At 36.1% G+C, this 24933-nt stretch overlaps 2 protein-coding genes across 2 annotated transcripts in view; one reads left to right on the top strand and one right to left on the bottom strand.

Moving 5' to 3' along the window:
- The first annotated feature begins 12402 nt into the window (after window positions 1-12402).
- The window catches only part of LOC135079345 (elongation factor-like GTPase 1), a 198466-nt gene continuing 185935 nt past the window's right edge, over window positions 12403-24933 (top strand). Inside the window, exons 1-9 of the mRNA XM_063973980.1 lie at window positions 12403-12891; window positions 13262-13501; window positions 14609-14789; window positions 15007-15877; window positions 15950-16023; window positions 16238-16393; window positions 17156-17273; window positions 17688-18412; window positions 18796-18909. Of these exons, the coding sequence (XP_063830050.1) occupies window positions 12544-12891; window positions 13262-13501; window positions 14609-14789; window positions 15007-15877; window positions 15950-16023; window positions 16238-16393; window positions 17156-17273; window positions 17688-18412; window positions 18796-18909 (2827 nt within the window). The 5' untranslated portion in view covers window positions 12403-12543. The remainder of the gene's footprint in view (window positions 12892-13261; window positions 13502-14608; window positions 14790-15006; window positions 15878-15949; window positions 16024-16237; window positions 16394-17155; window positions 17274-17687; window positions 18413-18795; window positions 18910-24933) is intronic.
- LOC135079351 (uncharacterized) overlaps window positions 19204-24933 on the bottom strand; it is a 79997-nt gene continuing 74267 nt past the window's right edge. The window contains exons 5-6 of the mRNA XM_063973992.1: window positions 22927-23025; window positions 19204-21006 (exon numbers count right to left, since the gene is read on the bottom strand). Of these exons, the coding sequence (XP_063830062.1) occupies window positions 20753-21006; window positions 22927-23025 (353 nt within the window). The 3' untranslated portion in view covers window positions 19204-20752. The remainder of the gene's footprint in view (window positions 21007-22926; window positions 23026-24933) is intronic.

Below are 24933 nucleotides of genomic sequence, written 5' to 3'. Positions count from 1 at the left end.
TCTAAGTAATTTCAATACGAGCAGGTCATAACATTCTTCTATTTATTTTTAGAGATGAATGTTATCTGAAAAATTAACACCTAGGTAGGTACTTGTAAGAAATCGTTTTCTTGCTAAATATCAGCTTATTTATTTAACAATCTTCCATTATCATCTTACCGACCAAGGCAGTTCTTGTTTCACCACGGCACAATAAACCACAAAATTAATTTAATTAAAGCTTCAAATTAACGAAACAATAACAAAATAATTGGTTCAGTCTGTTTATAATTACCTACACGTGCCTTCAAATGAGATTAGAAGGAATTCGAGTAACTTATCTATTATAAATTTTTACCATATTTTGCTGGTTGGAGTGAAAATGTAAACTTTCCTTAGATATCGACTTTTAAGGTAAATCTAAATATTATAAAGCTGAAGAGTTTGTTTGTCTAATCTCAGGAACTACTCGTCCGATTTTAAAAATCTTTTTGTGTTCGATAGCCCATTTATTAAGGAAGGTTTTAGGCTATTAACGTCACCCTGCAGCCAATAGAGGCGGAGAAGTAAAGAAAAAGGTTGCAAAAACGGGAAATATTATTCAAACTATTTTCACGCGTACGAAGTCGCGGGCACAGCTAGTATTAGTATAAGCCAAGACTTTTGGTCAACCGAACATTGTGATTTTTCTACGCTTTTCTTATATGATAAAAGGAAAATTCTTCGCCAGTATTCAGGTCATGTATGATATTGAATAAGTAATATAATATTGACGTGAATGATATTCTCAGTTGGATTTAGGTACGATGGTTGACCCACCAAGGGACCTGGATCTTATTTTTATTCCAGCGAAGAAAGGTAGCATTGTGAAGTGTCCGAATATCTTCGGGATAAGGTTATGAAGTCCTAGAAAAATATTACAATGAAGATTCATATTAGGGTACTTCTCATTTACACTAAAATTTGATGGTCACACAATAATAGTTCATAAACGGTATAAGTTAGAACAATAACTTTGAAATCAGATGATAAAATATCTATTTAGCTACATACAAAATAAATTTTATCGTAATAGAAGCAAAAATAATACGAAAAAATCACATGAAACGATAAAAAACGGGGTCATTTTTCGCGTTCTCATCGTGTCACACCTTCGGTTGCAATGAAACATTTGGTTACTACTGCATTCACAATTTTCATTCAATTTGTGTGTAGCATATACTAAAATCATCGTAATTAAATATACTTTCCACACAATAATCAAAAAAATATCTTCTTATAATTATTTTGAATTGAGAAAGCGAAATACGTTGGTCACACGATTTTAGGTACCTAAAATTTTGAGTAATAATACAAGATTGCTGTTAAACCGAACACCAGCAACCAATCACAGCGTTCTATTCCGTTAACGTCAGTCGCGCTTCGACCATTGGGGAGGTGAGATAGGTCGATCGTCGCTTCGCGAAAAAAGTACGTAACTTTTTGTGATTATCTATAGACATACCGTCGCTTGCTTGAACAATATTTTCTACCTCTAAAATTTAAACAATTTAATTGAAACTTTGCCATTGAAAACTTAACATGTTAGACTTATTTGTGTAGTATTCGACTTGAACCGTTAAATTCAAATTTAAGGATAATTCATAAAAAACTAAAATTTTCGTCACCTTCGTGGCATCACCTTCGTGGTATTTTATACACGAAGGTGATTTTAGGCCACGAAAGTGATTTCTTGCTTTGGTTTATTTTAAAATATAGAGACTGGTGTTTATGTTTTTACAATATTTTAATAACTAATAAATTATACGTGGTAAGTAGAGTTTAGTACATCAATATTTTTCCCAATATTAATAGGCCTCTTATTTTTGTTGTCTGTCTGTATATGTGACTGTGTATCTGTTTGTAAGATAAATTTAATCTGAAGTTAGAGTTAAAAATTGTAAACAAAAATACGAGGCCCTCTGGCCTAAATAAAAAAATATTTTTGTTGAGAATCCGTTTTTTACTTCGTTAGCATTTCAGAATGCCACCAATGTCATCCTTAAAACCAATTGCGTAGAATCTTGTAACTTAGTAGGTGACGTAATCGGTAAAATTTTATCTTGTAATTAAGTAGGTAGGTACCTATTTATATTATGTTATTGCTATTTATCTATGAAAATAAGACAAAATATATGTTTTATAAATACTTAAGAGTCATTTACAGTAGTAAAGTTTGAAAAAATTATTGCTGTGAAGTACAGAATCACTTTCGTGGCATCAAAAAATTCAAAACGTTAAAGCTTCCAAACGAGACACACTATTTGACTGATTTACTGAGAATACAATCTTCACATCAAGCGCTACAATTTTTGTTTAAAAAAAGTTGAAATAAGTTAGAAATGAAATTCGCCACGAAGGTGACGATGAGAACCGTGGCGATGAGAAATACCCATTAGCTGGTCTTTTTAGCGAACTAACTTGACTATGGGAAAAATAAGTACATTCAATACATTACAACAACTTTTCGAAGCAATCAAACGATTTAGGAAACAGGCAATACACAGTTGACAATTCAACATGGCCACGTTGTTAACGGTTAATTGGAAGTGAAAGGCATTTGATCGGATTACACCCGGACAGTTCTCTTTTGATTGACATTCATCTGCCGCTGTGCAATTTGGCACATGCAAGTTGAGGTTGCCCAATTAGCAGGATGCAATAATCTAGGGATTAGATTATTAGTAGGTACCGTAGCAGCACATTAGACTATACATTCTCGTTGTATTATAGCCTGTATTACAACGAGATAAGGTCACTGGTTCAGCTTGTTGTGCTGTCGTCCGTACAAACAGCAGCATCAATAGCCAAAAAGTAGAGAGGATACATCTCTACGCAGCGCCAAGGGGTCAAGCCGATCCGAAATGTCCTGGCAGTCAACCATTCGAGCTGTTCTCCGTTCAGTGCAATCCAGAGGGAGAAGCTGGTACTGGGGCGCACCTGCCCAAAGATGAGAACAGTATTCCATATGAGGCCGAACCTGTGCCGGACGATGGGCCGGGGTGAAATACCGTCTCGATCTATTGAGCACACCAAGCTTCTTCGAGGCTAATTTAGCCTTACCCTCTAAGTGACCACGGAACTGGACTTCGCTCGATATGTCGACACCAAGGATTCCGATATTGGCTGAGGCAGTTAGGGGAGTGTGACTGTACATACATACTCGTAGTTATCTACATATTTGCGTTCACTTTGACCTGTCTACAGACCCCATCCAGTGTGGCAAATCCTTAAAACTAAATACCTATCTACCTACTTGATGCTTCTGTAATGTGCAGTTATTCGTAAAATAAAGTGTATTTACCCTCTTAACTTATCTTATTATAGAGAAAAATGTAAAACGTTATTGTAATTAAAATGCCTTAAACTTTATCTAGGTACTGACTTTTGAGCGACTCCCTTCTTTGTTTTCATTATTAAGACGTAACCTATTAATATAAAAAAAACTAAAAGTTACTTTCAGTTGAATAAAGTGGGAAAGTAACAATGTAATTCCATTATCCAAGTTCCGGGAAATACATTATTCAGATAAGAAAACTCCAGAAACTATTCCCAGTACTAGCACTTTGTTTTTAAGAAACCACTATTTTGCCTTAATTAATTTGAAAACTTTTAGCCAAATTAAATTGAAAGGTTTTGTGAACGGTAATTATAATAAAAGTAACCATATTTAACATTTAGAAAATTTTTACCATTTAACAGTTTACCTCCTAAAATATTTTCAGATTTCAGTACGAATTTGAGCTACTAAAACAATCCATAGTCTTAAGTGATTATTACTGATTGTCTAAATAAAACAACACTTCTAGATAATGACTATCGCCCGTATTCACAAACATTAGGTACTATGAGTCTAGCTTAGTGCAGAGACCGCCAGAATAAATTGTACATGTGACATCTTTGAGAAATAAATACTTTTTTACTTTTTACTTTACTTACTTTAGGTATCACAGTGCCCACAGGGTGTCACACGAACCATCAACCAATCACAGAGCTCTATTAAATGCTGTGCGGTCGATTTGCTGCTTCACTTAAGCAAGCATCGCGGCATCGTTTGTGAATACGGGTGTAAAACTCTTGTTGCTTACAGACTTCAGTAGGTACTTATTTCAGATACTAAAACAATACATAGTCATGTGATTGTTATTGATTACCTATCTAAAAGAAACAACACTTCTAGTTTAAGACTAATTTTATTAGATTTATTGTGGCCCAATTCTTCTATCCATTTCTTCGCATGATGTAGAGAAGAAATGGATACATTGTAGAGAATGTCTTTACTTACGAGAATGAAGACCGTATGCGTAACTTATTAAGATCTTAAATTGATACTCGCATAATTTGTCTAAAGAACTCCTCGTGGAGCTGAGCACAAAGGTGGAACTTCCCAGCACTTGTTACAGACGGATCCAAAAGTTAGGGCGAGCATCTGCAATTGTTTTAACCGTACGTGTTGTGAGTTCTAAACGACAACTCGCTCTTTACTAATTTAGCTAAAATAACTAGCGACAATTTTGAGCTGGGTTTTGACTAATCGTGACGTACCTACTATATTAAGTAGAGGCTTTTAAGATAAATGGTTGTTCTTGACGGTTTATAGTTGTAATAGTTTCTAAAGGCAAGAAAAACCATGTAAGAACAAAAACATGTAAACTCTACATTATAAATGCACAATAATTTTTAAAATTCAGTTATTATAATTCACACATTACTTTTGTGCTCTCTTATATTTGCAATTAGGTTAGTATTTCGAACGTAAGTTGATTGATTTAGGACGCATTTTTCAGTTAAGTACTTACTCGTAGTTTTGAGAATAAACATTGTGAAGCTTGAGCTGAAAACAAAACTAGAAATCTAAATATTCAGTTATAATCAGACATGCATTTGTCCTGAGCACATGTCATAAAGATGGGAAGCTCATTTTAATATGGAAAATATATTTTTAAAGTACATCCATAATACATACTCAAAACGTTTTAATCGTATTAAAATGCTTACAATGAAAGAACATACCGCTTTCATTTCGTTACAATGCAGTTTTGTCGTTAACGGCAGTAATGCACTTATCTAGATGAGCACTATCATGGGCCTTAAATAAAATGTAAAAGCAGTAGCAGTAATAAAAAAGTAATTCAGTTCTGCATGTGTTTCATAACTGCAATTTTATTGTTTTAATCCATACTTACGTTAAGTAGGTACTAGATACTACACACTTTACTTACACACTTGCCTAATTGCCTATAACAAAATATCAACTAACCACATCATCAACATCAATCATCAATGACCTCATAAAGTTAGCAGGAAGGTGCTGGATGCAGGCCGCTACCAACCGGGCGATGTGGAAATCATTGGGGGAGGCCTATGCTATGTTCAGTAGTGGACGTCCTGTAGCTGAAATGATGATGAACTAGGCTCAAGGTAAAATAACAAGTTAATAAGACAAACTTTGGGTGATCTTATCACTAAAAGCTGGAAAAAATCTTCCAGGGCAATCCATGCAGTAGATAAACAGTTGTTTATAACAAAAATTAATGCCAGGGACTTTTGAAAAATATGAAATGCAGAATAAAGGCCGATTCACACATATCAGTGAAGTCACACTTGAGGCTCAGTACCGGCACAGTGCGAAATATTCTTTCATACATTTTCTATGAACGCACCCCCACTTGTCAGTGTCAGTGACGACACAGTGCTCTCAGTGTCAGTGCCGACACCGGCAATCACGTACGTATTCGTTGACGACCACATTCGTGCGAAGGAAAATTGTGCGAAACTACTACTAACCCGATATTTTTGTAAATAAAAACAAAATAACTTACTTCATAGTTTCTGAACAAGAATATTGAAACAGCTCCCTGACATTTTATAATATTCAACATATTTCACTGACGCAACACTATAGCACTGATACTGAACTGAGCGGACACTGTAACGGAACTGTGGCTTCACTGATACGTGTGAATCGAGCTTAAGTCTTATGTCCATTAAGTGCTATTAGCATCAATTATTGTGGCACATTTATTGTAAAAGCGCTAGTACTAGTTGTTAATAACCTTTTATTTTGTAAAATAATACATTTTTTGCATTTAAAGGGTAAAATACCCAGTAATCAGCCTTTTAGTGAGAACTCACATTTGAATAAACTCTAAAAACAATAAATATTCTCATATAGATTTTTCATAAAAATAAAATCCCGCAGGTGCAGTTATAACAACTCAGAAGAAAAAATACTAATTTCTAGTTCACAACATCGTAAAGTAAAAACCTTTCGTTTTCTTTAAAACTCAAATACATCCTAGAATAGCAATTCCATGCAACCTTTTCCCAACTCTGCGCAAAGAAAGAATAATTACAACGGACGATACCATTTATTTAATCCGGGCGAGCTTTTAAAGAAACACTCGATGCAGAATTAGACACGCCTTCTGCATTAAGTGCTATCAGGCTCGGTTATTGTGGCAACACTGGCAACATAAAACGAACTCTATAGCCTGGCTAATTGCGAAGGCGACGTGCTAAGAATAACGTATTCTTCTAGAGAAATTGCTTCCGTTGTTTCTTAGGATGAAGCGTGTTTGATATTTCAACGCTGCGATTTTAGTGGGGAGTAACGGTATTATACCGTTATTAGTATGCGATCGGCGTGCGACGGCGATTCATTAAGCATTTTGCAGGGTTTTCGGATATCGGGTAATGTATCCAGATTGTAGATCGGAGGACGTTTTGAGGAGTAGTAATGATTCTTACCTATCCTGTCGATTAGCGGCTATTGAAAATAAATTTGAACCTATAAGTCACGCATAAAGTCACGTTATGGTATAGGTACCTACTAATGCACGTTGTCGTTGTTACTTAAGTATTATAAAGTAAGTTAAATTCCAAACTTTAATAAAATTTAAGCATTCGAACCTAAGATTAATTGAATTGCAATATTTAAACCAATCATTATGTAGGTAATCCTTCGAAAATGGATGGGTATACACCGTGGTACACAGAGAGTATTTTTTTAGAGAGAATTAGAGGGAAGCCAGTTTAACAAAATGTAGCCTAAATTATGTTCTAAATCAGCCTTTATTTTATACTTTTGGACTTGGCAACCACCCGTTAACCAACTTTGATAAAAACACCCTATGAATACAACTACAGGGCAAAATTTCCAAGTCACTGATTTCATTTCAGTCTAGATAAACCACAAATTCTTTGATGTTGAACCTGAAAAAATATCCAGGTTAAAAAACAGTTTTCTTCTCAAGAACAAAGCCTTTTCCCCTAAGATTGTGTTGTCTTAAACCTCGGGTCTTATTCTGCAGAATAAACACGATTCTTTACGGCGGATAACTAGGTAAATACAAATAATGCGCCGCTGAGGATTCTCGATACGAAAACTGCTTTGCTATCCAAGTTGCTGAACTTCTTACCTAAAATACTTATTTCATAAACAGGTGACATTTATGTTTAAGAAAATAGGACGATCTTCATAGTCGTGTCTTAAAATTACAAAGGAGAGGTAAGTGTCATGGTTTTAAGACGGACCAAATGCATAGTGGAATAAAACACCAAATACATAAAGTATCATTGCATTCACATTAAGTAGTCACATTAAGTAAGTCAACTCTTAGGCCTGTATTGAGAAAAGACTCGGTTTCCTATTTAGGCAATCATAAGTAAAATTTTACAGAGGTTCTTATCTAAAATGTAAAATATTTGTGATATTTAAGTTCATTTTGTCACGCTTGCTTATTTCGATTTACAGAGAACCATAAAGCCATTCTGAAATTAAATGTTACGGAATTTATAAAGCTGTTACAAATTATACAAGTATTCAGTTATGCATACGATGTACCCAATTAAGCCCATTTAATTATCAAAAGCGCGATATAAGTGCTATAAACGTTATTTACCAAGTGTCACATGTGGGACGGGAGGTCGCGATACAACGGAGTTAAGGGACGCAACTTATTACTTTACCCTAATTAAAATGTGATTTTTGCATGTTTTTGAGAATTATGTTACGTTTTGTTAAAGTTGTTAATTTTTTTTTTAGGGAAAATTACAATGATGCGAAAACCAGTTACCTAACAAAGATCATAAGAGTTATTAATGGATAGGAAAGTGCTACCTACTACAGTATTACACGTAGCTAGGATACAGAAAATGATGATGACAATCTAGTTAAATCACTTTAATCACTGATTTAGAAAGTTGCTGGCAAAGTGCACATTCTCTCTAACTAAGTAATCCGTGAAGCCATTACCTACTCGTACCTACCTAACGCTAGATTTTCCATTCTCCGTACTATCGAGTATTCTTGTCGATGCCACTCCAGGCACCAGCCAACATTTTGCTGTGAACTTGTGAGTGAAAGGATGAATAGACACAGAGTGACCCTACTATGGTCAGTATCACACAAATTTTGTTCCCTAGAGAATACCTACAGTGCTTAATTTAAAACATCAACATTCTAAAAGGTATGGCTCTCTTCTCTAGCAAGGGTATTCCCTAGTATTGTTTTTCCTGTGAAAATAAATAGAATTTTCGAATTTTATCGTGATAATACCGATTATTTGCTGGTAGGTAGCTTGTCTCTAGAGATTACTTACATTCTAGAAAAATCCCTTACTTTAGCTACTAACTAACCAGCTAACAAACTTAACCTTTGCTGAACTGAAGGCTATGAACTTCGGAAATTTATACTCTTTCAGAACTTTGCGCAAGTAACACAGATGTGCGGTAGGTCATTCTCTTATGAAATGAAACGCCAAGACCTGCACGTAAAAATAAAATAAATTTCAGAACGAGTAGAAATTCCATTTCTAATATAAAACTCCTCTAGTGAGAAAAATTGAATCATTGTTTTTTTACTTAAAATATGGCGGTCAGTAGAAATCAGTGGAATATTGTTTTTGACTAGGCTATTCCTTTTATTTAAATCCGAAAAGTAAGACCATTGAAATTATTTTTGTTTATTTTTGTGTGACAGTTAAATGTTCAGTTTTATTGGCAATAACTTTTTCCCGCGGCATCGATCGTTCTATCACTCAAGGTAACATTAATTTTCATACTTCTAGAAGCGCAACAGACGCACGTCTTTTCCACGATGTCACTTTAGTGGGCGCTGCAGCTGCGCTTCTAGAAAATACAAGACAGTGCTCTGAGTGCTCCCTTACGCCTCCAATCTGTAGTCGCCCTAAAGCACGCATGTGCCTTTTACATCTATAATATGTAACTTACATATTTTGCACACTTATGCTTTGGACCGAGGACCTCATAAAGGTAGCGGAAAGGCGCTAGATGCAGGCCGCCACCAACATGCCATAGTGGAAATCATTCGGGGAGGCCTATGTTCAGCAGTGGACGTCCTATGGCTGAAATGATGATGATGATGACTATGATGATGCTTTGGAAAAGTAAGCATCTAGAATTCTAGATCTGCTGCACCTCTCTGCATTGTACAACTTATTTGCCACTAACAACCAACTCCTAAGTTAAATCACCAACATTAATGCCACCGATGAATATGCATGCCACAAGAAAAGAGTTGCACAACTTTGTAAGTTCAAGTAATGATGCTCCAGTCTTTGTCTACGTTATGACTGGTCTACATAGCTAGTTAAACCATGGTCTAGTTTAAATCCTAGATGGGACTAGAAAATTGTGGTCTAGTGATAAGAGTTTGCAAGCCTCTTTCTACGGGTTGTTGGGACTTTTTCAGGCTTGAATCAATCTGTATTTCTATTCTATGTGTATTAAAATTTATGTTCCGAAGAGAATAATATTATGTTAAGTGACGGATAGGAATAAGTCAGGCCTAGGTATCTGTGTCACTGTGCTCATCGTCATACTCAAAATTTATTATTGCAACATTTGTTACAGAAAGCAGCTCAAAGGCAGACATTTCAAGTTTTATTATTTTAACAACTTACGTTTATTTTATACCTTCTTATCATAATTATTTCGTTTACCTGAGAAAACATTATATTTTTGCAAGAAAATCTTTGAGCAATGAAAAACATGACAGTGAATGATAGGTACCTGCGTACTTGGAAGTCGGTGGTATTATTTACGTTCCAAGTTAGGGAAGAACTTTTAATGTAACACCAAAATTCTGAACGAAGAAAACTCGACAGTGATTTTATTTGCCTAGGCACACCGGCGGCATTTCAAGGTAACACTGTATTACCAAAGTTACTCTTATTGCTCTGAAAATAAGGGATATTCTTACGTTGTTCGTCGAGAACGAAGCAATTTTCAATACCACATAGAGAAGTGAATTCATGCAGTAATTTTGACAGCGCACTTGCAAATAGCTACGCAAGAAAGGAAAATTTTCAAGCAAAATGAATAGAACAATCTTGTTTTCAAGTAGAAACTAAAAAGCACTCAACATAGAGAAATAGTTAACTAGAGTTTCCAAGTCTGAAAGGTTTTTCTCTTTACCTACTAGGGAACGCAAATCCCGATTCCTGACACTAAATCGGTAGCAGTAAAAATTTTATAAAATATTTTTCGCTGTTCGAAAGATCACAATGAAATATCCGTGAAAACACATTGAAAAGGATTTTATTTTGCTTTTATTTACCATGGATCATGTTTGTGTTCTGCATTGGAGTTGCACTGAAAGAAAGGTCAGCTTTTAAAAAAGTTTAAAATAAAATAGGTGTAAAAGAATAATACCGAAGTCCCGGGAATTAGGGGACTAATCCCAAGGTGTTGAGAAGGCATACAGATGAAATTCATAATATTGGAGTTTAGGGATGTTTTTTCTGTGAAAGTTACCGGGATATTCAATGCGAGTCAGGTTGAGGCAATCAGCTTTGCGCTCAGTAGGTGAACTTAGTCTTCCGCTACGATGAACTTAAGCTGAAAGCTGATTTGAGACAAAGTTTGCATTCCGAGAAGAACGCTCTACACAAATAATACATAATGTAATATCGTATGAAAAATACTGTGTGTATTATTTCTGTTGTTTATTAATACAGTAATAATTAGATACTACACTCGACATCAAATAAATCGCACCTCCCGCGACAAGCATTTTCAAACGTATGCTTCCCCACTTCCCACCAATATTGGCACCATTTGAAAGCCTAGTTCTAACCTTCATTTCATTAAAGGAAAGGTTTTTACCCCAAAAATGTATCTTTAGAAGGATCCAGAGTCACTTCTTAAAAAAATAGGTAGTTACGCTAGAGCCAACTTTTATGGCTATAAAACTGTTAAGTTGGGATTAATCGCTATCCATCTGTTAAAGAGGACACGTGAGATCATTATTTGGTTTTATAACCATAAAAATTGGTCTAATTGATCCCATAGGTGGGCCCAAAGTGAGGTATTTTTTCAAGTCACATTTATGGTATATGTTAATCATTTATTAAGAAATTAAATGTGTTTTTCTTTAAGGATATTTATTGGGCTTTCAAATAACACCAATATTGTTGGGGCACCATGATTGTGTCAGAAGAAAATCGTTAAAGTTCGCGTCGCGGAAGGTGCGGTTTATTTGATGTTGAGTATATTTAGTTTAGCTCCGTACCCCTCTCGCTCATACCTAGGTATTATTTATTCCAACCTTCATAAATGCTTCAACGGCGTAAGTAAATTATATTTCATGTATTTTTTAGCAAGAATAAAAATGATCTATCCTCTTCGATTGTCATATTTATCTAACGCAGACATTTGTCTGTTACCCCTTACCTCTATCAAAAAGAATTCAAAAGCTCTATTCAGATGCTTCAATAAAATCGACTTAGGTACCGCGATTAAACATGAATGAGCGTCTTACTTTTTCAAGAATGGATTGAATTAAATCATTTTAAACGGCTAAGAAAGTTAACTGCAGAACAGGCGCGGGCCATGCAAGTTGCAGTACTTAATGGTTCGCTATCTGTCTTTTTAAACGGCATTACGGCACTCGAGCGCTGTCAAGTTGTTAGCATTAAATACGACGAATTCATTTTAAGTGCGCTATTTATTATGCATGGAGGAAAATTTCCTTGACGGATAAAGAGAAACTTGCTAGCAAATAAATATACTTGAAGCGTTGCTCTCAAACGATTTAGTTACATATTTTTTTGAAAGGTAGGTATATTCGTTACGAGTCGTAGACTGACTCGTAGTGCACTAGCAATTTCGCAGAACAATTAAATAATAGTGTCTTGGACTTTGTTTCGAGAATCAATTATAAATATAAATTCGAGTATAAATAAAACAGCAAAAAAAATCATGAATACTTGTATAAGAAAGTTATTAATTTTTTTTAGTTTAAAATAACGGTATTATTTAGTAACGTTATTTTATATTGTTTGAACATTTCTGAACGAAAACGTCACGAACGTCAGTGTCAACCGCGACATTGTCTGTCATTGTCAATGTTGTCAAAATTATCGCAACTTTACTCGTGTTGTGAAACAAATTTCACAATTTTAACACACTTATTCGCAATATTGATGATTCAAAATTTGAGGAGAGTGTCTCGTAATCGTGTTTAACAATTGGCAGTGACTTGTATTAAAATTTTCCAACATGCGGCTGGTAGATTCATCAAAACTTTTGGAACTGCAAAACAAGCAGTCTAATATTCGAAATATTTGCATTGTGGCCCACGTGGACCATGGCAAAACAACATTGGCGGATTCCTTGATATCTAGTAATGGTATCATATCGCAGAGGATGTCGGGAAAGCTGCGTTATATGGACAGCAGACCTGATGAACAGGAGAGAGGTATCACCATGAAAAGTAGCAGTATTGCGCTCTACCACGCTGTGAACCAGGAAGAATACCTGGTGAACCTCATAGATTCACCTGGGCATATTGATTTCTCAAGTGAGGTGTCCACGGCCGTGAGATTGTGCGATGGAGCTATTGTGGTGGTAAGTTGTTTTTGTTTTATACTTCAGACACAAGGTTCTAATAAGAACAAGTCATATGATTTTAATTAGCACCTAGAAGCATGTATTTATGGCATAAATAGATTCTAGTAAAAGTGACCAGTAAGATTACCTATAATGCAAATATTATTATGTTGACTATTATTGTGCAACATGCTGAGCAAGTTTAAATAAGATATAAGTTAAAGTAAGTAATAATAACTTTGTCAACTAACATCCTTACAGTCTGCTCTGATCCTTCTTAGTAAAAAAAAGTCTTTTTTAATACATCAGAGAAACTATGTTATTAAAAGTTGCGTTAAATATCTGTAAAAATGCTTAAGATACTAATGTGAGCTAAATTATTTTCCAGGTGGACGTAGTAGAAGGAGTTTGCCCTCAAACAAGGCTAGCTCTCAAGCAAGCGTACGCTGAAAACATCCGTGCTGTACTCGTCCTGAACAAGATTGATCGGCTCATCCTGGAAATGCAGTTTACACCTCTCGACGCATACATACATCTGACCCAAGTTCTGGAGCAAGTCAACGCTGTGATGGGGGAATTGTTTGCCACCGAAGTGTTTGAAAACGAAGAGAATACTATTGACAAACAGGTAAAGTGTGATTTTGCCTTTTGAGCTCTACTCTTGTACAATATTGTCTTAAAGCAACACATTCATAGTATTACAACTGTATCACTTTTCTTTATAAAGCCTGGTCCGTGAGCACGTAGAATCCCGTCCAATGACCCCAAGCTGCCCATCCTTGTCGCTCGCACGTAATTATGTTGCTGTCGCGCTCGCACACTCACTGCGGGCGCGCGTCGCACAGTCGCGACAGCAATATAATTACGCGCGAGCGATAAGGATGGGTAGCTTGGGGTCATTAGACGGGATTCTACGTGCTCACGGACCAGGCTTTAGTTAATATTACAACATACACTAACATTATATCTTTGTTACAAATCTCAATTATTACAACTATACAAGACACCACCTTATTTAACTACATGTGCTGTAGTCTAAAATATAATTTACTAAGCTAATTTTTTTACCTTTTTTATTCTGCTACTTGTTGCGGTAATCTGTTTTCATGAGAAAATAATCCAATCATCTGTCTGATTCCAATCCGGTTCTTCAGGCGTTCTTCTTTTACTGCGTATCTTTTCGCTAGGTTATGGTAATTATTAAATGAAATCCTATTATTTACTATTGCGATTATTCATAATTTTCACATTTGTCGCTTTGACCGTAACATATATATCCTGCCACTAGCGCTCACACACACACACGCACACACACACACACGCGCACACACACACACACACACACACGCACACACACACACACACAACACATCACACATACAAAGTTATTTAATTTTCTAACGATAAGAGTCGCATCTCAAACTTATTTGAAAATTATAAATATTTGTGGGTTCAATTCCTGCCTTAGGCAGTTCGATTTTTTTTTTCAAGTTAGTTAAAATTTTCAAAATATATACAAAGTCATGCACGCACTTTATCTCGAAACTTCAACGGGAAGACTGGTCTCCACGACACAGGGAATCCTAGTGTGGAGTCCAGTGATGCTGTTAGTACATACTTACTGTATAAATTGTAATCCGTTTTTATTCTGAATGTAACAGTAACCAGATCATGTACTGTAATATTTTTGGACTAAATAAATATCATTTTCATTTTCATTTTCATTTTTTTACAGCAACAAAAGCAGCAACCGAAAGAGGACAACAACTTTTACGACTGGACTTCTGCTCTAGAAGATGCCGACGATTCTCATCTTTACTTCTCACCTGAACAAGGGAATGTGGTGTTCGCTAGTGCTATTGATGGATGGGGTTTCACTACTCATACTTTCGCCAAATTATTCTCTGATAAACTTGGTAAGTTATTACTTTAATATTAATAATATCAGTCATTGTTTGTAGGAAATTAGATCGAAAGAGATATAGTGCCTCTCAGTTCTAGTGAAATATAGATGGTAGCGCCATGTCTAGATGGTCTGTGTTCTGTTTCACATACTCAAAAATTTGCTTCTTCAATCATATTATGAGTTTTTCTTTTCTACAAATATTGATAGCAATATAAATTAATTTTCAGGTGTCAAGGATGAGATACTGAAAAAAGTGTTATGGGGTGACTTCTATCTAAACACCAAGACCAAACGCTTCATGAAAGGAGCACAAGAGAAAGCAAAGAAGCCCTTATTCGTGCAAGTCATCCTAGACAATCTGTGGAACATCTACGAAACGATTGTCCTTAGAAATGAGAAGGAGAAAGTCCCTGTCATATGTGAGAAACTTGGAATAAAACTGACTACACGAGACCTTAGGCATACCGACACCAGAATTCAACTTCAATCTCTAATGATGCAATGGCTTCCATTATCCCAGACAGTCCTCAACATGGTCTGCTCAAAACTACCTTCCCCTAAAGAGATCTTACCCGAAAAGGTAGAAAAACTAATGTGTTCAAGAATCAGAGACTTCGATTCATACAATGCGGAGACGCAGAAACTTAAAAATGACTTCTTAGCCTGTGATAGTAGTGGTGATAAGCCTATAATTATATTTATATCGAAGATGTTCGGGGTGGATAAGAGTATACTTCCAGAGAATAAGCCTAAAGCGTTGACACCCGAAGAAATGGCGCGTAGGAGAGAGTTGGCGCGAAAAATGCGGGAGGAGATGAAACAAAACGCTGCGGAACCAGTTCCAGAAATAAAGGCTGAATCGGAAAGTTCAGAAAAAAGCGAAGAAAATGAGAAAGAAACTAAAGAAGAAGAAAAAGAGGAGACAGCATTTATAGCATTTGCTAGAGTATTTAGCGGTAAAGTTAAGAAAGGTGATAAAGTATATGTTTTAGGTCCTAAACATGACCCGTCCAAGATACTTAGTCTTAAAGACTTCAAGATAGATCCTAATAAGAAATTGAAGGATTTGCATAGTGATGAACATATCACTTGTACAGAGTAAGTATCTATTTTGTAGTGATTAAATCTCTATTATTACTGAATCTTGTCTAACGATTATTTTTGTTTCAGAATTAAGTCGTTATACATTCTAATGGGAAGAGAATTGGAAGAAATTGAAGAGGCTGTTGCAGGAAATATAATCGGTAATTGAAATCTCTATACAATCGAAATCAAATTAAAAATTGTCTTACCCATACCTAAGACTGATTCAGTCAAGCACCATACCTTTAAGTAACACATTTTTAATCATAACTCAATTCAATGTTCAAAAGTAATTGTTACCTGACTGCGCAACGCAAACGTCTGTTAATGTGTTTAAAAACACATAAAACCTAAATATTATCTTCCATATTTCAGGTATCGGCGGCCTAGAAGACTACGTTCTAAAGACTGCTACTCTTAGCAGTACTGTCGCCTGTCCAGCGTTCAGCGAGATACAGTACGCTGCTGTGCCCATTCTAAGGGTCGCTTTGGAGCCTACGTATCCTTCTCAACTGCCGCAGTTGGTGAAAGGTAAGTCTTGGAGCGTTATTAGATAGATAGATACTAAATATTATCCTGATTGCATAGAACTGATAATACCGCCTAAATGTGCTGTGTTTATTTTTCATCTAATTTTTTTGTATTTTTTTTTATTTTTCTGTTTGTATGGTGTGCAATGAAGAGTATCTAATCATGCCTTGGTCAGTCGCCGGCACATTGTTGCAAACTCCCCTATTTAAATTAATAAGATGTAAAAAATGTAATAAGATGTCCAACTTGGTGCCAAACTTAAATAGACACGTACCTACTTGATGCAGTAGAAAATAAAATTGATATGGCCATAAGTGGTGCGAATAGAAATAACTTCCTTTGTATTCTTTAAGCCAGTCTTTCCCAAAGTGGGCGATAACGCCCCCTTGTGGGCGCTGCAGGATTAAAGGGGGGCGGTAAGAGACCCAGAAAAAATATCGATACGTTGAGTAGAGGCTTGGGAGGCGTCATTTACTAGGAGGACTCTTAGACACCGACTGAGCACTCGACACTCGACTACAAATGGGGGCGCTAAAAAGAATTTATTCTCAAAGTGGGCAGTAGACAAAATAAGTTTGGGAACCGCTGCTTTAAGCCATGTTTAACGGTGTTACTTATTGGTACTGTATAAACAGTTGTATAATTTTACAAAATCATACACCCATCAAACCCTAAGCGGTCGAATGAGACCGTGGTAACAAGAAGGGATTGAGTAAAAAGTTATCTTAGATTTAATTTTAAACTATTATTTTTAATTTCCAGGTCTCAAACTTCTGAACCAATCGGATTCCTGCGTGCAAGTGCTGTTGCAAGAAACGGGCGAACACGTCATAGTGACCGCTGGAGAGGTGCACTTGGAAAGGTGTTTGGAAGACTTGCAGTAAGTTAATTAGAACCTCCAATATAGTGATAAGTTAACGATAGAAACAGTTCTATAAAACTATCAGATACCTCACAGAATTTTGAACTTTATGTCCTTAGAGTAAGGTGCAAAATCAATTGAATCATTCTAAGCTAGCGCATGTAGGAGAGACCGAGGAGAGTTGTGACAGAGGAGAGGGAAGCAATTAATAAAAACACTAATACCTACAGATAAATTAAATAACCTCATAATAAAGTATACTATAAATGTATAAGTGCTAGTTCTGATTGTGAAAATAAAAATTGTCCTTACTAGTATTAGAACTCGCAACAGCAACCAAAGATTTCCGGTGCTTAATTGCTATTCGAAATGATAAAATATTTATTCAGAAATGTTTATACTTTTCATAAATCATCTTCCCATATTTTCCAGAAACCACTACGCAAAAATACCGATCACGGTATCAGAGCCGATAGTTCCATTCAGAGAAACAATCGTCGAACCTCCCAAAATCGATATGGCCAACGAAGAAATCGACGCCCAAAATATCGATAAAGGGAACGATAAAGAAGAAGACCCCGTAATAACGATATACACTAACAACAAGCAAAGCAGAATCAAAATCAGAGCTAGACCTGTTCCAACAGAAATAACTAATTTACTAGATAGATCTAGTGACTTACTAAAAGTAATTTCCCAGCATATAAAAACATTACAAGGCTTAGCTAAAAACGACAATTTAGAACAAAAATTAGACGAGTTATACATCAACGGCACAAAGCACAAGCTATCAGACAGAATGTTGAAATTGGTACAAAATTTCAAAGATGAACTGCAAAATATCTGCTCAAAATTGGGACCGGAATGGAAGGACGTTGTCAATCAAATTTGGTCTGTAGGGCCCAGGAATTGCGGTCCGAATTTGCTGTTGAATCACACGAAGGATTATGTTACTAAATATTTGCATCATGATAAGGATATTAAAGAGGATCCGAGGTTTGAGTATGAGAGCAGTTTTGTGAATGGATTCCAATTGGCCACTTTGGCTGGGCCTTTGTGTGAGGAACCGATGATGGGTGTGGCATTTTGTGTAGAGGAATGGACGCTGGAAAAGAACGAGACAGACGATGGAAGTCACACTTTTGGACCACACTCAGGTATACATTGCATCATTTTATTTTGACAAGATTAGATTCATAGTCCTTAATTCTGATCCATATAATGATGATTTCTAAAGCAGTATATTTATTGCGATATGGTTGGAAAAATTAGTACCATTAGAAACCGTTAGCGCCACTGGCCAGTAACAAAAGACGTTACAATACATCGTCCTTTTTTGATGACCTTATAAGATGAAGGGCTTTTTCAATACTTGCTCGTACAGCCTGTTAGGAAATAGGATCTTATCTGTTATAAACGTCGAACGCTTTTAGGTCACATATCTGAAACTTTCACAGTAAAACAAACCCTAAAAATTATTCCAGTAATCAGTATCATTTTTAACATTATTCACAATAACATAAGATTCATTGTTCTTCAGGTCAAATCGTGTCCGCGGTGAAAGATGGTTGCAGAAGGGCCTTCCAAATCCAACCGCAGCGGTTGATGGCAGCCATGTACTCCTGTGACATAATCGTCGACCAGAAAGTATTAGGTAAGTCTTTTTTATTACTGATTTCTTTTCACCTGAAGGAGCCTTATTTATGGAGCTTTGAAATTCAAATTCGCACACTACTGTGCTCAATTGTGTAGGAATTTGTGTATGATTTTCCCGACTTTGGTATGCAAATAAACTTCTACAGATTAGCAAATGACATAATACATTTGCGCGTACGCAAGCAATAATGTGTAGGGATGGAACACGCATATAAAAAGTTGTTGAAACTTTGTTGTGTCTATGGATGTATAAAGTGATGGGTAAGTCGAAATAAACAAATGAAACAATACATAAATATTCCGTTAGCTTTAATTTTTCGTAATTACAAATATTGTAATTAACACTACTATTTACATCGTAATCGTCTAAGTATAAATATGGTTTACTTAAATAAATACTGTATCAACTATAAATTAATTCTTAAATAGCTATAAATGCATCGAAAAATTACACAAATTCCACTGAATCACTTATCACATTGTCTCGTGTACATTCTTACATTATTAATAATAGTTCATTCAAGACCTTGTTACGGTCATTTTTGTAGAGTCAACGATGGCACTTATGACAAACTGCAATAGTGTTAAGACATTTAATTGTGAATAGCAAAAAAAAAACGAAAAAAAGTGTCGCGTGTTATCAAATATTAAAAGATGGTTCAATTTGAACTAAATCGTTATCTGGCAAAATGAAGGAAGAGCGAGCCACTGTCATGTTTAGGAAACAAAATATTTGCCAATACATAGTCATATTGCTGTCAATATTTACAGTGTAAGTACATGTGTAAATGTCAAAAGTCCCACCGTAGATCGACTCTACATTCAATATCGTTGAAATAAAAACAATCATCATGCCTTGGTGGGGACACATTTGTTCGATTTTTGTTCGCGTAATGTTTTCGAATCAAACCTTAATACTATAGTCATGGTTACGTCTAAATGTCTGGCAAATAATATTCCTAAAATAGAAGTTAATTGATATGTGAGTATAAATATGAAGGTCTATACTGCAAAACGGTTTAATTATGTTTTATACGTCTCACACGCTCGTTTTAGCCTCTATGGTGCGCAGTGGTATGAAATTTAACTCACGTTCTGGGTTCGATTCCCGGTTGTAGGCTGCACTATGTGTGTAAAAAATAACTTTTTTTACAAGTTGGTTAGAAGATTTTACAGGATGGTGTTCAGTTGTTACGACCCACAAGATAAAAGAAGAAAAATCTAGACTCATACCAGCATTCCCAAATGAGTGAGCGAGACAGAGTCGAATATCGAAACCGGTTTGCAGTGTAGACAATGACAACAATGATTAAGGTACTAAATTCGAATCTCGAGTTCTATTCGTGACATAGCACTTCCCGGCGTCTCGATTTTGAAAATACACGGGTATGAATAAACTTTGAACCTATCTGAATATTCACAACACCTCACTCGTTCATGTACATTTACGCTTTCACTCTTCAAATACAGATTGACCTCAAATAACAATCGTATTAAGTTTTATATGAATGATTATATCTATAAATGCAGCTGTAATGAGTATTCCATAGGCGTAAAAGAACTTTCGACATTCTAAACCTATGTTTAGAATGGGAAGATTTAATAAGGAAGCATTCGATTTTATCTTATCTAGTTACGGATACGTAAAGCGAAAGCGTTTCGATATGTTAGTTCAAGTTTGCGTTGAATTCAGAGAGGCATATTATATCCCTGTTCAATTCAGTTCCGTTTCAGAACCAGATTATTCGATTCGGAACTGAAGCTGGTGCGAAAGAAGCGATCACTGCAGTCTGGCCTTTTTGAACCCAACATACTTTTCTAATGCTACATCAGGTTTTGTTCTAGTCGATCCAATGTAATGACCGAGCTAATTCTTTTACTTTGTACCATGGGAAAGGGGGGTATTCTGACGTCGCTCGTCTCGAACGCGAGAGTCTGCTTCGCCTGTTGTAGTACGACGGCTCCGAGTAGCTATGGGAATGGTAGCGGTTGTAGACTGGCTTCTCCGGGAACGGGTGCGGTTGAGAATAGTCCACTTTGTAAGTACTCGTAGTACTTTGTACGCCCCCATTTGAAAATCTGTTCGTGTTGTACCCTGAAAAAATAACTTGATTTTACTTATAAGAATACGTTAATCTTATAAAGACGGATACTATTTCGTGATCATAAATAGCGTGTTGAGTTAATGTACGTTTTTCTAATGAAACTAATTTCCAATTAAGAAATAATTCTATTAGACCGCGTTTTTAACGATCATTAGCTTTGTTTGAGTGATGGCTCTTTTAGTCAGCCTCGTCATTATCTGATGGGGTTGGTAAAAACAATTAATCAAGCAGTTTGCGTTAGCTTTTCTATTGTATATGTTATAGTCAAACCTCGAAGCTCAGGCGCTCCTAGGTTTGACTAGTCAATCCTCAGGTCTGACTAGAAGTCTTAGTCAAAGTCCAAACATTTCGGCCTTTGACTAAAGAATGTTAGTCAAACCTAGGAGAGACTAATTTGGTCAGTCAAACGTCGAAACTGAATTTAATGATATCGGGGTTTGACTAGTCAAACCTCAATTAAGACTTTTAACTAAACTACACTTCATTTTGATATTGAACTTATTACATAAACTTTACGGTCGGTTATCTCTTTAGGTGAAGGTATGAGTACGAGTAACTAAACTTGTTTACTGCGGTTGTTTATCAGTTTTTCTAAACCGATCTTGTAATTACTATTTTTAGGGTTCTGTACCTTAAAGGGTTAAGGGTAAAAACGGTACCCTATTACTATGACTTCGCTGTTTGTATGTCACCTGCCTTTCCCAAAATATTTATTTTTATAGTCACTTTAAAAATCATCTCCATACGCCAATAAAAGAGTCGTACGGAACCCTTCGTACGTGAATCCGATTCGAACTTGGTCGGTTTTCTATAATTGCTGGCTTCTGTAACGCTGCGTCTAATTTTGACTGAGTCCGTCAGTCGCTTCTAGGATTGACTAGGCAAAGCCCGAACCAAATTATTTTAATTTCGACGTTTGACTGAACAGTTAGGAACTCTTAGGTTTGACTTAGTCAAAGGCCGAAATTGGAATTTATTTCGGGGTTGGCCCGAAAGCCTTGGTCAAACCTAGGATAGACCAGTCATTCCGCGAAGAGACTGCATATCGACCTTTGACTATGACATATACAAATAAATCACTTTGGTATTCGATGTTTTCCTCCGCTGAACACGGAGTCTGTTTAAAGAGGTTACGTAGCGGCGGAAAAACTGTTAGCTTTAACGCATTCGTTTTTTTCTTCTTCATGATGTATGAATATTTATTTAGATATTTCTTATGATAATTCTCTGTCTAAATAGTGAAACATTCGTTAGCGACTATGTTTAATTTTATGGATGTGATGATATATTACATTTCAATTGTCTGGACAAGTGAAAATTTCGTCCCTCCAAAATATTGTTATTCAATCTTCATCAACCTTACTGAGGTGCTATTAGCACAATTAGGCCTGGTTTCCACCAAAGCTGAGAGGAGTAAAGAAGTGTGTTAAATAACCAATCAGATTTCATTATTTACACTTCTCGCCTCCGCTCCGCACAGAGCTCGACACTTCTCAGCTCCGCTCCGCTTTGGTGGAAACCAAGCCTTGTTCTCACAGAGATAACATTTAAAAATCAAACAGGAATAGGGGTTTCCTAGGTACAAAAGCAAGAGTTTGAATAATAATTAGTCCGTCGTTCAATTTATCAAAAAAATACTCGACACGTATTTTTCACTTTTTTTTATGAAAATTGAAAGAGGTAAAGCGCGCCGAAGTTCAAAACGAAGAGGCCCGTGACGTCAAGGCGTGAATAAAAGTGTAGCACTTTGTAACCTCACGCGGAACTTCAACGCATCATAACTTCGTAATTACTTGAATGATTGACAAATAAAAATATACGTGTTCAATATTTTTTGATAATGTAATTAACGGACCAAAAGTTATTTTTAGGAAACTAGCCTAATAAGATAGAATTCGACCTTAACTTACCTGAATGGTAATTGGGACTGGGTCGCACGCACATCATTCCATACACTCTGATGCCGGGCACTGATGCGTACGTCGGCTGGTCGTGTGACATTGGGCCTTCTGGAAAACGAAATAACAAAACATATTTTAATTTAAGAGTATTTTGAACTATTTATCCCATTACAAAGTTAGATTTGCCGTTGGAAAGTACAGGGGAACATGTGTTTCAACTGCAAAGTTAAGTTTGAATCATAGATCCTTATTCTTCCGAAATAGCGAAGACAGAGATCAAAGGAGAGGAAGGACGGCGAACCTTTCATTTGATTATAGCATTTCGGTACAAAGTTATGAAGATAAAACATTAAAACATTTGTGTGCATTGAAAAAACAATGGTCAGACATAAAAACATAAGTAACATAATCGAAATAACCGTATTATTCTTAAAACATGTGTGAAACGTAATAGAACTAGGTACCGTAAAGTTATTTGACTGTAAAAATGAATAATTTTACAAAACATTGTGTAACTGTTTATTGTATAAATTACTTTAGTTAACGTATTGTTGTAAGATATTATGAGAACTGCGTGCAATGGGAACATAAATTAATTAAATGTGCGTTAGTGTCATTTAACTGAAGCAAAATAGTGTTATATCATGAAGGCAATGACTTTTACTAGATGATGCTACTACAGTTTTATTTTTAACTAGCTTTCCGCCCGCGGCTTCGCCCGCGTGGAATTTTGTCTGTCACAGAAAAACTTTATCGCGCGCGTCCCTGTTTCAAAAACCGGGTTAAAAACTATCCTATGTTCTTTCCCGGGACTCAAACTATCTCTATGCCAAATTTCATCAAATTCGGTTGCGAGGTTTAAGCGGGAAAGCGTAACAGACAGACAGACAGACAGAGTTACTTTCGCATTTATAATATTAGTTGGGATTGGCTATTACGGAAAGTGACTGATCTCGTTCGAACCAGTAATTTTTTCATGTCGCCTATCCATTTTCTAGTACACTTTAGATATAATAACATACTTATACTTAGGCTATAAATTATAAAGAAGATAAAATATAGTTTGTTGTTTTTAAGAGAATGAATTTTGGCATTTCCGTCGCAATAAAACTTGATAGATGTTTGTAGCTCTAAACATTTTCTCTTGTTAGGTAGAGAAAAGTGTTTTTATGTTACGCACATGGCAGGTATTTGGTCGCAATCGCGCCTGGTATTAAGTGAGATGCAGTTTAGGATGGTAGATATCTGCCCTGTAAGTGCCTATTCACTCTCGCCTTGAAAGGGCCGGATTAAAGTAGGTATTCAGAAAAGGAAAGACAGCAGCAGGCAGCGAATTCCAGTCCCTAGCTGTTCGCATTATAAAAGAGTTATCGAAAGTCATCTGGCGATTATTTATTAACCCTACCATTGCAGGATTAATGTTGACAAAGTTAAGGATTATTAAAAGTGCTCTATAAGTAGTTGCTATACTCAGCTATGAATGACTAGTGTCTGCGGCATGGTGGGGTGATATGTGCAGTAACAGAGTTGTCACGGAACCACATCTGCCAGGTAGGCTAGGATGCACATCACTATAAACGGTTATCAAGCCATTTTATCGATTTTGCCCATACATTTTGACGTCGATAAGTGTATATCACGGCGCGCTTCTTAGCCCGGCAGGCTAGGCTAGGATGCGCGCCATGATATAATCTTATCGATGATTTGAAAATATCGCCCGTATTCACAAATGATACTTGCTTAAGTGAAGCTGCAAATCGAACGCACAGCGTTAAATATAGCTCTAAAATTATCACTTCACGGGATTTATTGCATTAATAAAATAGATATTACCTAGTATGTGGTTCTCTGGACACCGGCATATGACCAGGTAGTGCGACTTGCCGGTCCTGATGTTTTGCAGCGCTAGCAGCGACCAGTCTCGGGGTGCTCTACACTCTCATATCTCCGACACTGCTTCGCATGTCTGTCTTCTGTTACTATCTATTTTGTGCTCTTAGAATAAATGAAGGTTTA

Source organism: Ostrinia nubilalis, chromosome 16 (genome assembly GCF_963855985.1).
Source record: "Ostrinia nubilalis chromosome 16, ilOstNubi1.1, whole genome shotgun sequence".
Lineage (NCBI taxonomy): Eukaryota > Metazoa > Arthropoda > Insecta > Lepidoptera > Crambidae > Ostrinia > Ostrinia nubilalis.
This window is presented reverse-complemented; position numbering and strand designations above follow the sequence as displayed.